Genomic DNA, 14,075 nt, shown 5'->3' on the forward strand with positions numbered 1-14,075 from the left:
ATATATATATATATATATATATATATATATATATATATAAAACAAAACAAACAAAAAAACAGAGGGGCATACCTTTAATCCCAGGATAGAGTCAGAGGTAGGAGGATCTCTGTGAGTTTGAGACCAGCCCTGTCTATATATATATATATATAAACACATGCTTGGCTAGGTTACTCTTCAGTAAAAAGGGTTGGTCATATTGAGAAAAGTCTAGTCTAAAGACATGCATACACAAGATTCACACTACAGTGGCTTTGATAGACCCAGCTGGTCATAGACACTGAGTCAGGAGCCTGGCCCCCTGCCCCTCATAGCTTCCTCCTGGTTTACATCTCTGCTCCCAGATGTATTGAGCCTATCATCAAAGGCCTCCCACTGACCAACCTGATGACCATACCCTAAAGCCCCTGGGTTTGAGGTTGAACATCTCCCTGATTTGTGGGTCATATACTGTGTACACTCCACAAATCTTCAATGACCCAAAGGCAAGCCTCAAAGGACAGGAGTACGCCTTTTTAGACTTCTGCTTTAAAAAGGAGATGAGTGCACTGATCATTCTGTGCCCATGTGTGAAACAGAGTGCTGTGTCTGCACACTGGAGATGTCTAGGCCTAAGTAAGCTACTACCAACCACTTCCCCTACCTCAGCCCCAGCCTCATCCTCCCCCTGCCCAAAGTGGGTCTTATTTAGGCAGCTGGTGATTCAGCCATTCATACTCTAAAGCCAGACTCCACTTGCAGACCTACAACTCTGGCTACTTTGAAGCTGAACCAGTAGTGTCCCAAACAAATCATAGTTCTCCATCCCCCTACTCCACCCACGGAAGCCAAGTTGAATGCAGATCTTTAAAAGACCCCTGGCTCTTCCTCAGGCAAAGTGATCTCTGTTTTAAAAAAACAAAACAAACAAAAAAACAGAGGGGCAGAGTGGTGCATGCCTTTAATCCCAGGATAGAGTCAGAGGTAGGAGGATCTCTGTGAGTTTGAGACCAGCCCTGTCTATATATCAAACTCCAGGACAGCCAGGACTACATGGAAAGACCCTCTCAAAACAACAACAACAACAACAACAACAACAACAACAATATTTCTCTTGCTATCACAGCAGTATTTTGACCAACCAAATTCAAGGCTCAGAAAACAGCAGTCTAAAAGGTAATATGTTCTATCCAATGTCACAGTTCCCTCTTAAACCAATGTCTCAGCAGATCTGCATCTAACCAAAACATCTAACTAGCTTTCCTGTTGTAGAAACAGGAGCGTAGCCTTGGCAATTAGGATGTCCACACAAAATTTGTCTTTCTAATTAGGTTGGTTTACTCACACTCTTTTAATACTATGCTACAGACATCTCACCAAGCAAGGAACAGTTGGTTGGGCAGGAAATATTGCTGAAGGATTCCACTGGGGATTTTTCTAAGGTGAGGACACTTCAGGAGCTTTGCCAGCTCAACCCACCTCGGCAGTAAAGTCCTTCGTTGTGGGTGGCCAGCAGGATAGCACTGGTGGAGGTTTTAGAAGGTCTTGGCCAGTGGCTAGTGCTAACAGTTGGTCAGCCTTGTGTGAGTTCAGCAACAGTGCCAGAAGTTCAAAGGTTACTGGAGCCAGGACCACACACAGAGGTCAGTGTCAGGTCCTCTGATGATGAGTATCATCAACACAGAGGTTATAGAAGCCCTGTCTCGGGAGTGTGGCAATAAGATCCTAGAGATCATTTCCAAAGTTCCAAGTTGTGTCTCATTTCACTGGGTGGTGGATTTGGGTTATCAGGGTTCGCAGCTTGGGGCTAGTTCACTAACACATCAGTTTGCCACTTTGTGGCTCTGTGTAGCTGGCCCATTAACACATTAGAACTTGCTAGTATTTCTTACCAGACTTACAAGCTTATCCTAAGTCACACAAAATGGTTTTTAAGTTACACATATTGGTTCCACTAACGTATCTAAATCTGTGGTTTTTGTACTGTGTGCACCTATATGAGCACGGGTAAATTTAATATAGGGTCAGTTCTCTGTATTTATGGGAAACTAGTTCTGAGCTTTCTCTAGGATACCAAAAATTAGAAGTCCGAGTGTTATCTATAAAACGGTGTAGTTTTTGCCAGTAACTTACACTCATATTTTCTCAGACCTCAATTCTCAAGAGTGATGACAATACATAAGGCATTGAAAGCAATATGTAACAATTGTTAGATGGCATTGTTCAATGACAAGAAAGAAGTCTGTGTGGGGCCAGGCAGTGGTGGCACACGCCTTTAATCCCAGCACTTGGGAGGCAGAGGCAGGCGGATTTCTGAGTTTGAGGCCAGCCTGGTCTACAGAGTGAGTTTCAGGACAGTCAGGGATATACAGAGAAACCCTGTCTCAAAAAAAAAAAAAAAACCCTAAATAAATAAATAAATAAATAAATAAATAAATAAATCTGTGTGTGATTAAGACTCTGATCTCCACAAATATTTTCAATCCTCATCTGATTGAATCCATGGATATGAAGCCCACAGATGGGAAGAGTCATGAAAAGAGGAAAGGGGAAAAAAACTATTTCTGAAAATATTCTAAAACTAGAATGTGATACTCTTATGTCAAGAAAATGGTTATCATTTTAGCGATTGTTCTATGTGAGTTCATGACATGAAACAATTCTTCTGTGGTCCAGTTTTTATATACTCATATTTTCTTTCTATTTAGTCACTTCAATGCTACACATAATGTTAGAAATCTCCTCCCTCACTAATTCCAGGCAACCATGTGGGCCTCCAAGTAATCATTTTACTTACCCCAGCTTTCCATGTAGTCATAGAAACCACAAACTACCACACAGAAGGTATCACACTCTGTGTTGTTCTTTGAGTTTACTTTTTCAGCCCTCCATGTTCATGGGTAGAAATCTGGTCCACACTAGGAAAACACTTTGGTCCATTTATCTGTTCCCCTGTGAATGGATACTCAGGTTGCCTCCAGTTTTCCACCATCATAAAACTAATCTAAAAATGCAGTATTATGCAAGTTTCCTTGAGTCCCTTATGGAAGACTTTCTCTAGAAAAATGATTTCTGAGTAATAAAGAGCATGCTCATTTTTAGTTTAATACATACTACCTACTTGTTTCCCCAAACACCGATTTATATAGCTCAGCCAATAGGCTAAGTAGCCTCTGCTCCAAGTGTTGTTGGGCTATACTTATTTATTTGCATGCCTCACTTGAGACTGCATCTTCCACTCATTTGACACGCTTTGTGCATCTTCTTTCATAATCTGCCTCTTTGCATCCCCTTTCCATTATATATTCTAAATGCTACTCCTTTGTCTTGGCTAGGTTTAAGATATATTTTCAGTTTGCTGAACTATTCACAGTGGTATATTCAGAAATTTGTGAATACAATTTACTAAGATGATTGTGTTTTCCTGTGTCTGATTTTGATTTCTTTTTAAAAATGCCTATCTACCCTTGGGAACGTAATTATGGAGGACTAAATTTTCTCTTAGTTTGTCTGTGGTTTCATTTGTCAACTCTTTATTCTATTCCAGTGATCAGCTTTTTATTTCCTGTTTCATTCTTACTATGCTGTTTGATTGCAAGTTGACTTCTTTAGAAGCTACCCACACTGAAGAGGCTCACAGTGGGAAAGGCCGGATGGGTCAGGTATCCTTCACATAGGTAGTCTAAAAGGCACTCAGAAAGATCAATGGAGGCTTACCCAGTTCAGAGAGGGAATTATCAAGTTGCTGGCCGTCTGGAATCTAGCCTCTCCTGCTCTCAACTTAGCTTTTACAGGAAGAGCACACTCTCAGGAGGGGCTGTGAGCTGTTGGCATCTGGGTTAGAATTTTTAGTGTATCCACGCAGAGAGGCACCAGCATGCCTGGCATTTAGGATGCAGTGCTGATCTTATGCATGATTTTATGTTGGTACATTTTTTAGGAGCAGCCTCATAATCCAAATACCAGTTATAACAGCAGTCTGAGAAAATCAGTTGTACTTGCAAAAGCAGACGTGACATTCTGGACAGAATCCATGGCACCAGTCCCATCTTCTGCATTCCTAGTACATAACTCTAGCCAGTGTGCGCCCAAAAGCGAAATCAGAAGAAATAGTCGCTGACTCCAGACATCTGGCTTGATGGTTAACAGAAGGCAAATGTTAGAGCATCAAAATACCCTAAGACGTTACACTATTTTAAAGTGGAGTAAAGTCACTCCTGCTTAAGAACCCTTAAGTCCCTCTATCCCTGATCCCCAAACTCCATAAGTTTCTGAGGACAATGTCTCGTCCATCTTTGTACTCCTTGACTCTATCTCAGTAACTTATACATAGTAGATATCAAAGTGTGTGTGTATGTATGTGTGTGTGTTTGTTTTAGTGGAGAGATGACTCAGTGAGTATGTACTACTCTTACAGGAGTCTCAAGTTTAGTTCCCAGAACCCACGTTAGGGTGACTCACAATCACCCATAAATCCAGTGGCAGAAGACTGAATTTCCCTGGACTCTATAGACACTGAATGCAGGTCTTTCTCTTACACAAACACACAAGCACACACACACACTTTAAAATAATCATATAAATATTTTTTAAAACTGATGCATATATACAAATAATTTATCTTAATTGATATGATATACATTATATATACACACTTTACATACACATTATAAAAAGAAACAAATTTTTAATTCAAGAAAAAGTCATGAAATTCATGTTATTTTTACACTAAAGTCCCTTTCCTCTCTGTTTTGTTACCTAACTCAATTACATATTTTACAAATCAGACAATTCTAGATGTCATTAGTTATTTCTGGCATCTGTTCCCCCAAAATAATATTTTCTATCACTTAGCATCTTTCCAAATCGTCTTATAGACTTGAGAGCAGGAAACTCGTGTTTTGCTGCATAGATAGGTTTTACCTGACACTGAGGCCTGTGGACCTCTGTTCAGACGAATATCTGAATGTACCCAAAACGAAATATAAAGGATTACAAAAGTAATCAATGGTCTTGAAATATAGTTATCAGAATGTTTTAAAGAACAAATTGATAATAATGATATACAAGCTGTATTTTTTTTTAATGAACTACTTCTTTTGAGGTATTGGACATTGAACCTATAGCCTAGCATATTTAAGCTATATCCCCAGACTCCCTTTTCTTTTCTTCTTCTTCTTCTTCTTTTTTTTTTTTTTGAAGTAAAATCTTATTAGATTGACAAAGCTAGTCTTGAATTTACTTTTATAGCCCAAGCTGTCCTTGAATTTACTATTCCCCTAAATGCCTGGGTTTACTGGACCTCAATACTAGGTCTGACTTATACAAACTTTCCACTGATGCGTTAAATAAGGTTTGGTGTGGGGACCGACATCTACAGTTCTGAAGTAGTGATGTATGTAAATCATACTGTAAGGGGTCAGTCTCACTGAAGTGAGACAGAAGTGTCCGTGTGGCAAGGTAACCGGTTCAGTTAACACTGTGGACACCTATTACGTCGTTTCCAGTGTTCAGAATTGGAAAGATGTTCAGTGAGGATGAGGCTTATTTCTCGATGCAATCTCACACATTTCTATCCTTATTTCTACCCATGGGTATAACTGCTACTCTAGTGAGTTGTCATTCAAAGAAAAAAAAATCTTCCAAAGACATTTTAGATATTGAATGAAATACTAAGTCCCCCCCCCATATAGTATTGCTAAGTCCCTGCTGTGTCGTGTTAGAGTTTTATTCCTGCTCTGTGATTCACCGAGTCTTGAAGAATGGCACTATTTCATTCTGTTGAAAAATAAAACACAGCTGGGCGGTGGTGGCACACACCTTTAATCCCAGCACTTGGGAGGCAGAGACTGGTGGATTTCTGAGTTCGAGGCCAGCCTGGTCTACAGAGTGAGTTCCAGGACAGCCAGGGCTATACAGAGAAACCCTGCCTCAAAAAAACAAAAAACAAAAACAAAAAACAAAAAAAAGAAAAAGAAAACACAGCTTTAGTCTCTCTACTTTTGTTTTGTTTTGTTTTGTTTGTTCATTTTGTTGTTTGTTTTTTGCAAGGCAGTGTCTCTATGTAGCCCAGACTGTCTTGGGTACACTGTGTAGGTTCGGTTGGCTTTGAACTCAGAGATCTGCTTGCCTCTGACTCACAAGTTCTACGACTAAAGGCGTGCCCCACCATGCCCAGCTTCTACTTATACTGTGTGTTTGTTCTTGTTAGAATTTACTTCTAGACCCTTCGAGGTGCAGAGATGTTTTCTGATCTCTCAGCTCCTTGGTATTGTCCTGTCCTCTGGAACACGGGGGATGAGCTAGGCACTTCATGTGGTCGCACCAACATTATTCTCTGTGTCCTTCAGTATTAAGGAAAGGTGGTAAAATTGCTTCTCATGAGTCGGATTTCCAGTTCAGAAAAAAAAAAAATTAGCAGTGATTGTCAGAGAGGGAGGTGTGAGATTCTTTTAGTACCTGTCAGCTAAGCAGAAGTTGAAATGGAACGTCCTGGGCTCAGGACACAGAGTTACTCATCGGCACTCATTTCACAAGGGCTGTCCCGTGCCCCACCAGCTACAACTGGCACTGAGTCCTATGATAACCTCAAGACACACCCTATGTCAACAAAACCCATTCTGAAGAGCTTATAGTCCTAAGTTAATGTGAATTATTCTTCCGGTCTTTGAACGGATGTTTGTTTATTTTTTTCATAAAAATTCCACCGTCACCAAAGCCATCTGGGGACTTCTTTGCACCGTGTCTATGATTCTTCAGCTTTTACCTCCTGAATGTTTCCGTGGTCCAACTAAACCCTCAAGGGAACGGAGAAGACAGATAGTGGGAAAAGCAGATGAGGATAGCCATCTCACATCCAATAGGTTCCATACTTCCTGTGTCCTGGAGATCCTTGATAAGTCGGAATTTACTACTTCTAGAAAACATATCTTGAAAGCCTGCTGTGTGCCTGGTGCCATAGGCAGCTTCCACATTTCCATGCTTCACATTTCCATTGTGATGTCTACCACTGCTTAGCACAGACCAGCTTCTAAGCCTGAATGAAGCCTGCCTGTATATGGCCCCTACAACCTTCACCAGCGCAGCCCTGACTGCCTGCAGGCTCCACAGAAACTGACTAAAGGAGGAAGCAGTTGTAGGAAAATGTTCCTCAAGGGTGACTTGCACAATACCTGTGGCTGCCCAGCTGCCTGAATGGCTTATCCAGCTTCCCCATGAGCTTTTGAAAGCTTTGAATGCTAAGAGGAGAGTTTATTTTTATTTCTTGTTAGCTCAGCTTAGGGGGGAAGGGTGCAACAGGAAATTTCTCTTGACTGAAAATTTACAAATGTTTACAATGTAATAGTATTCAGGGAAGTTAAGGCAAGTCATAGTTGGTGGCCAAAAAAGAGTTATTTCTAGCCAGGAGTAAACGTCCACGCCTTTAATTCCAACACTCAGTTTAAAAGGGGAAACGAGAAGAGGCTAGTTACTATTTCTTCAGAGTGAACTCTGCTGGACATGAAGGGTTGGCGATGCTTGACTGCTTTTCTAACCAACGAAAGCAGGGGGAAAATTACATTTAAAATATTAACCTTAGCCAGGCAATAGTGGAAAACACCCTTAGTCCCAGCATTTGGGAGGCAGAAGCAGCCTGGAGGTCAGCATGGTCTATAAAGTGAGTTCTAGGATAGCCAGGGCTACACAGAGAAACCCTGTCTCAAAAACAACAACAACAACAAAGGAGTCATTTCTAAAGTGATGCTAGCTATATTTTAGAAGAAACCTAGAGACAAATAGCACAGCTAATACTATAAAGGCAACCTGTACTCTAGTGAGAACCACCATTGCATAAAGTGACAAGACTTGAATCAGCTAAGGTCTCACACACACACACACACACACACACACACACACACACACACACTTTCCCAGCACCTGAGTTCCTTTCCAAGCATAGAAACCTACCAATATGGTGAAGGTGATGAGCATTTTTTCTCCAGAACCACGGACACATAGATTTGAATTCCAGCCTTACTAAGTCCTCAGCCAGTATCTTAGGCCAGTTGCTTAACCTGGCTACTTCAGCTTCCTCACTTTAAAAATGATTCTAAAACTCCTATCCTTGGGGTCACTGTAAAAATTCAATAGATGATACATACAGATTTCTTCGTGCCAAATAGGTGCATGAAGGTAACATTTGGGTTGGCCAGAGAGCTAAGCAGGAAAAGGTGCTTGCCAGCAAGCCGGGAAGCCTGAGTTCTGTCCGAGAAAGCAAAAGCTACAGACTGTCCTCAGACTTCAACATGTGCTCTGGCACAAACACACATACAAAATAAACTAATAAATGTTTTAAAAACATAACATTCTTATTGTTCTACTCCTTTACCAAAGCAGGCAGGAGTTGCCCTCGGATGTCTTATTGTTTTAAAAGAATAATGTTTACAATATAGCAAGTCCAAGTGGAACACAATTGCTAGCCTTGTATAACCACAGTTTCATTTTTACAACCACGTTTTCACAATGAATTCCCATGTGCTTAAATCACAGTTCCATATAGACATTGCTGTCTATTATACATTTCCCTTCTGGTATGCGTGTGTATGTGTGTGTGTACACATTCATGCTGGGGGGGGGGCGAGAGGTCAATATTGGATGGCTTTCTCAATTGCACTCCACCTTAGTTTTTGAGATAGAGTGTCTTTGTGAACCTGGGGCTCACCAATTCAGCTAGACTGACTGGCCAGCAAGCCCTAGGATCCTCTTACACCCATCTCTTCAATGTTGATGTCACAAATGCATGCTGCTCGTCCTGGCTTTTTAAAATGGCTGCTGAGGATCCAAACTCAGGTTCTCATGCTTTTGAATCAAGCACTTCACAAACTGAGCCATCTCCTCGGTTAATCGTACTTCTAAGAACGAGATCTTTTGGAAACACTCACCACAAACTTCTGAAGTGTGGATTGATTAACTTGGTAACAGACATCATTAAACAATTTCATTTTGTGTGGAGAATTCATTCTACATCTTCTTATGTGCATATAAGAATGCAAAGCTGGGGCTGGGAAAGTGGCTCAGCCAACAAAATCCTTCTGCTCAGTCTTAAGGACCTAAGTTTGGGACCACATAAAAAGCCAAGCTCAATGTGAACCTGTAATCCTAGCACTGTGGAAGCAGAGACAGGTGGGTCACTGGCACTCACCTACCAACAATCCCAAGCAACTCAGTGAGCTCCAACTTCAATTGTTTCAAAAGTCAGGTAGAGAACACCCAGGAAGACACTGGATATCAACCTCTGGCTTCTACATCCACATATCCTCACATTCATACCTTTTCACCCACATGCACACATGAGCACATGCATGAACATGTACCACACATGGAAAACTTCAAATTGATACAAGGCAAAACCAAACTGTACAAAAATCAAGAAACATAGTCAAGAACAGTTAGCAGTCACTCACTCACTTAATAAGTAGTATTCTCTTAGCACCTGCAATGGTCCTGACACTGCTCAGTTGCATGGCTGACCCAGGAGTAGAGAGCTTAGAATGTCTTTAGGTCAATATTCCTTTCCATATGGAATCAATTTGTTAAACAGCCCCAAGACCGGCTCTAGAAGCTCAGTATTAGAGGACACTTGAAACTTGAAACCTGCAAATGCACCATAAGTTACAGATCTAAATAAGCAACTGGCTGAGGGGATTCAGCATCCTAAGCTCAGTGCTCCACAATCCTTACACCCTGGACTCAGTTGTGCTCTCACTTGACTTGAGCACTACACTGGGGCTATTCTTCCTCTTCTAGAGGACAATGGCAGAGATAGGGCTCACTAGCTGCTCTGCTGACACAAAATATCGATGTCCTGGCACAAGAAAATACAGGTAGAGAACAACCCAGAAGGATTTTGTTGGCTGAGCCACTTTCCCAGCCCCAGCTTTGCATTTTTATGTACACATAAGAAAATGTAGAATGAATTCTCCACACAAAATGAACTTGTTTAATGATTTCTGTTACCAATTTAATCAATCCACACTTCAGAAGTTTTTGGTGAGTGTTTCCAAAAGATCTCGTTCTTAGAAGTACGATTAACCGAGGAGATGGCTCAGTTTGTGAAGTGCTTGACTCAAAACCATGATGGGATTTGGTTCCCATCATGGTGATGCTGATGGGTAAGGTGGATCTGCTTCTGATGATCTCTCTTTAGTTAGAGTCTCGGGCTCTGCAGTCCCATCCTCACCTACAGCCCTGTCCTCCTCCACACTCAGTGAGATGAGAAGAGAAAACAGGTGTGGAGAAAGGCATGCTCTCTAGACCAGGCTTCAAGGAAGTCTTTGTGTCTTCTGTCCATTTCTCAATGGTTAGAACTCAGTTACATGACTGACCCAGGGGTAGAGAACTTAGAGCATGGTCTGATCATTTGTCCTGGGAGAAGAAGAAATATCTTAGGAACATGGGGAGAGACTCCCCACAGCCTTTGCACCAGAAAGTGGTTTGGAGGATGGAGTAAGATAATAGCTGTAAGAACTCTTATGAGTTTCTGGATCAGTAAATACTCTGGGATGACCAGATCAAGGATTGTTGCCTGAACCCAGCTCATCATGCAGCAGAGCAGGCCTATTATGTGTCTTCATGCTGTCTGCAGGAATAACTGTAAAAGAGAAACTCCATAGCTTTTCCGTGCCTGAGCCTTTTCTCGGGAATTCTAAACTCAGTTCACACAGGTGAGAGGAGTGATCAGGGAGAGGCCATCTCTCCTGTCATACTCCCAGATACCACTGGGGTTTTCCTTGTTTGTTTGTTTGAGGCTACCCTTGCCCAGCATAAAATCACTTGCCATTAGGCCATCTCTTAACTACATGACCTTCAGTTCTCAGTGAGGCTAAGCTGCATCAGAAAGACTCAGCTAGCCCCATTCTCCCAGGAGTTCCTCACAACAGTGTAAATCAGATCATTCCAACATCCACTTGAACCCCACCACTGTTGTGTTTCTGCTGCTGTGAAATAAAATCCAAATGATTTATGCAGGACTGGCATTCCTACCGGCCTCCCAGGATCATCCTATCTTGAATTTCATCTCTTCTCTTCTCTCATTCATTCATTCATTCATTCATCCCACTGCTATGCATACAGCCTCTGTTCTAGGCACTGGGACCTCAGCAGTCACATAGTGTCTATGACTTGTCGGGGGTTGTGCTCTTCCATGATTGCTGTCTCAAATGTCACCCTTGTGAATGTCCTCAGCTATGTGGCTTGGTGCTGGCATCCCTCTTCCTTCAATTCGTCTCACAGAAGCCTGTTTTAGAATAGACCTTGCTCCCTTGGTTATGCTCTGTATGACCACTGCCGATAAGGGAAATCCCCTGAGTCCTCTGTGTGCACTTATTGTCTGTCTTCCTTTATTTTACCACAGCTCAACCCCCATGAGGACAGGCATCCTGATTCTTATACTCACTTTCATATCCTCAACACCTATTAACTTGACACAAAGTTAATCATCAATTATCCCTTGAACAAACCACTTAATGAATGAATGGTAACAAAGTAACGGCAATGGGTGTGTTCTCAGAAGAGTGTATCTTGTTTCCTCTTGGGAGCCTATGTTCATTTCTGTCCCCTCTGATCATTATATTTCAGGGAATGACGCCGCTCCATTGGGCAGCTTTCCACAACCGGCCTCAACACACCCAAATGTTGTTGAAGAAGGGGGCAGACCCGACCCTTGTGGACAAGGACTTTAAAACGGCTCTCCACTGGGCAGTCCAGGTGAGAAAACAGGCCATGAGCTTGTCTCAGCTTTAAATGATGTAAAGCCATGTTAACTAATTTCTGAACAGGTCAACCACAAAAGTGGGAACTATCCCACATGCTCATCCTGGTATTTATCTGAAATTAATATGATAGATCAAGGAAGACTGTCTCTGCTCCTTTACCCTCCTCCTATATCCAGAAAGGCAACAGCAAGCCACACACACACACACACACACACACACACACACACACACACCTGTAATGGTCTCCCCTACATTCAATGCTGACTATGACTTCCAGAAACCCTCAGAGGACTACCAGGCAAATCCTTCATTCTTTGGACCAGAGGTCCCCGACTTTCTTTCATCCCAACCCCCCACAGCTGACTGCAGACAACCCTGACTTTTGTACAAAATAGCAAAATACAATGAGTCACACTCCTGCATCACGGTCACGGAAGTTGAGCCACCTCAGTCCACATGGCCACAAACAGCAGCCTGGGCCTGTGAGCTCTACAGTCCAAAGAAAGCCAAATAGAGGAGACAAGAGAGTGAAGGCAGCTTAGTAGTTCTGAAGTCTGTCCTGTTGAGCCACGTTAGACCTGTTTGCACCCTCAGGGAGAGCTGGTAGGTGCTTCCTTCAGAACCCTCGGCTTCTGATGCCTATGCACACACCCCTGCTCTTCCCTGCCAGCCTCATGAGTCACCTCTGCTACCCAGATCGAGTTTCACATGGTGTTTTCATGTTGGCAGAGCAGCACACCTGCGAGTTTCGGGACTCACACGTGTGCCTGAGGTAAGGGAAAAAACAAGCGCTTTGGAAACGGCTCAGGTTCTGTGCCTCTAAACTTGGCTTCAGTCACAGGGTACTGCACCCAGCCCTGGGCAATGTTACAAAGTGAGCAGGCCTTGTTTTTGTCATGCCCACCTGTCCTGGTGTGCGTGCACCCACACACTTTCATTATCTAATCGTACGCTCTGCCCCCTCCCGGCCAGCTCTGTTTGGGGCACTTAGAAATTGTCTCTGGCTAGTTAGGGGTCACCGCTGGTAGCAATGCTCCCAAGGAATCTGGTTCAGAACCCAAGCAATGCCCTGTGTGCGTTGGTTCTCAGCTTAGGTGAAGGTGGTATCTGAGAATTAAGCATTTTCTACATATTTACCCTCCATACACTTGCACTCTGATTCCTACCTCCGGGCTGTGTGTCCTTTGGAAAATCTTCCCCTGGGTAATTCTGACAGGCATACATTATGGGTCCCCCTTCCTCCATCCCAGCCTGTAAAGGACTTTCATCCAGCAAGGTGTGATCCCTGCTCTGGCAAGGGATCACATCCAAAGACAGGATCCAGCTGAAATGCAGATGTACCACACACCTTTAACCCTTCTGGCTGAAATATACACCTTTAATCCCAAACAATGATGTCTTAATTGAGGGACAGACAAAGTGACAAATCAGAGAAAGATTTAACAGAATGAGTCAGAGTTAGGATACACCCAACTCTCATGAGAACGGGAAAGAGAGGCTGAAAGAACAGTGAGGGAGAGAGAGTTCAGTCAGCTCAGTTGAGCTCATTGTAGAGCAGGTCAGTTCATGGAGTTCACAGGCAGTCTTCCCAAGCAGAGTAATTCAGTCAGAAGCCCAGAGAAGCCAATTTGAATCAGTCATCTTGAAGAGGAGTTTGAGCCAGAACAGCTGGGTTGAACCAGCCAGCCAGAGTTCGGAAAGAATGGTTTATTCAGCAGTAGGTCTCAGAGGCTGAAACATTCTAGGTCTAGGTGAACAGATGGAGGCTGGATGCTGAAGCCTTCAATGTCTGGGCTTGGAGAAGATTAGATTGTACGGCTAGAAGCTTCCAGGCCTAGACCTAGGTATAGTTAGATAGAAATGCTCTGGTAAAGCTTGGGTATGGCTCTCATCTCTCCAATTAATCTGAGAAAATAAAAGTGACATTTACATTTACACCAGCCACAGGTTAGCACCTAAATTACCCCCTTGGGATGGAATGAGCCCTGCAGCAGGCCTTGCCCAATGGCAGAATCCTAGACTCCATCCCTGACTTTCAGAGTCCGGACCTCTGGAGATGAAGACTCTGCTCCTATCCTCTAGGTGGCAGTCTGGCTAAAGCCAGAGCAAGGCACTCAGTCTCCATGACAGCCCAGACTTTAAGGAGAGAGCCACCCATACCTGCACAGCTCACTTTGTTATACTCTCCAACTCTTACAGAGATTTGATTGTCGTATTTGAGGAGCCGGCTCTTTAAATCAGCAGTTCTCAACCTTCCTTCTCCCACAAAATTTAAATGTGCTGCTAGGATTAAGAAGTTGCTGTCATAGAAGAACTCATGTTAATGGATACCAATATCTTATC

The 14,075-nt window shown here is 42.8% G+C and overlaps 1 protein-coding gene across 6 annotated transcripts in view; it reads left to right on the plus strand.

Moving 5' to 3' along the window:
• Positions 1-14,075, plus strand: part of Ankrd55 (ankyrin repeat domain 55) — a 111,566-nt gene that overhangs the window by 60,952 nt on the left and 36,539 nt on the right. For all 6 annotated transcript variants that reach the window (XM_031360208.1, XM_031360214.1, XM_031360210.1 and 3 more), the window contains one exon: positions 11,596-11,724. In XM_031360208.1, the coding sequence (XP_031216068.1) occupies positions 11,596-11,724 (129 nt within the window). The remainder of the gene's footprint in view (positions 1-11,595; positions 11,725-14,075) is intronic.

Source organism: Mastomys coucha, unplaced genomic scaffold (assembly GCF_008632895.1).
Source record: "Mastomys coucha isolate ucsf_1 unplaced genomic scaffold, UCSF_Mcou_1 pScaffold8, whole genome shotgun sequence".
NCBI lineage: Eukaryota > Metazoa > Chordata > Mammalia > Rodentia > Muridae > Mastomys > Mastomys coucha.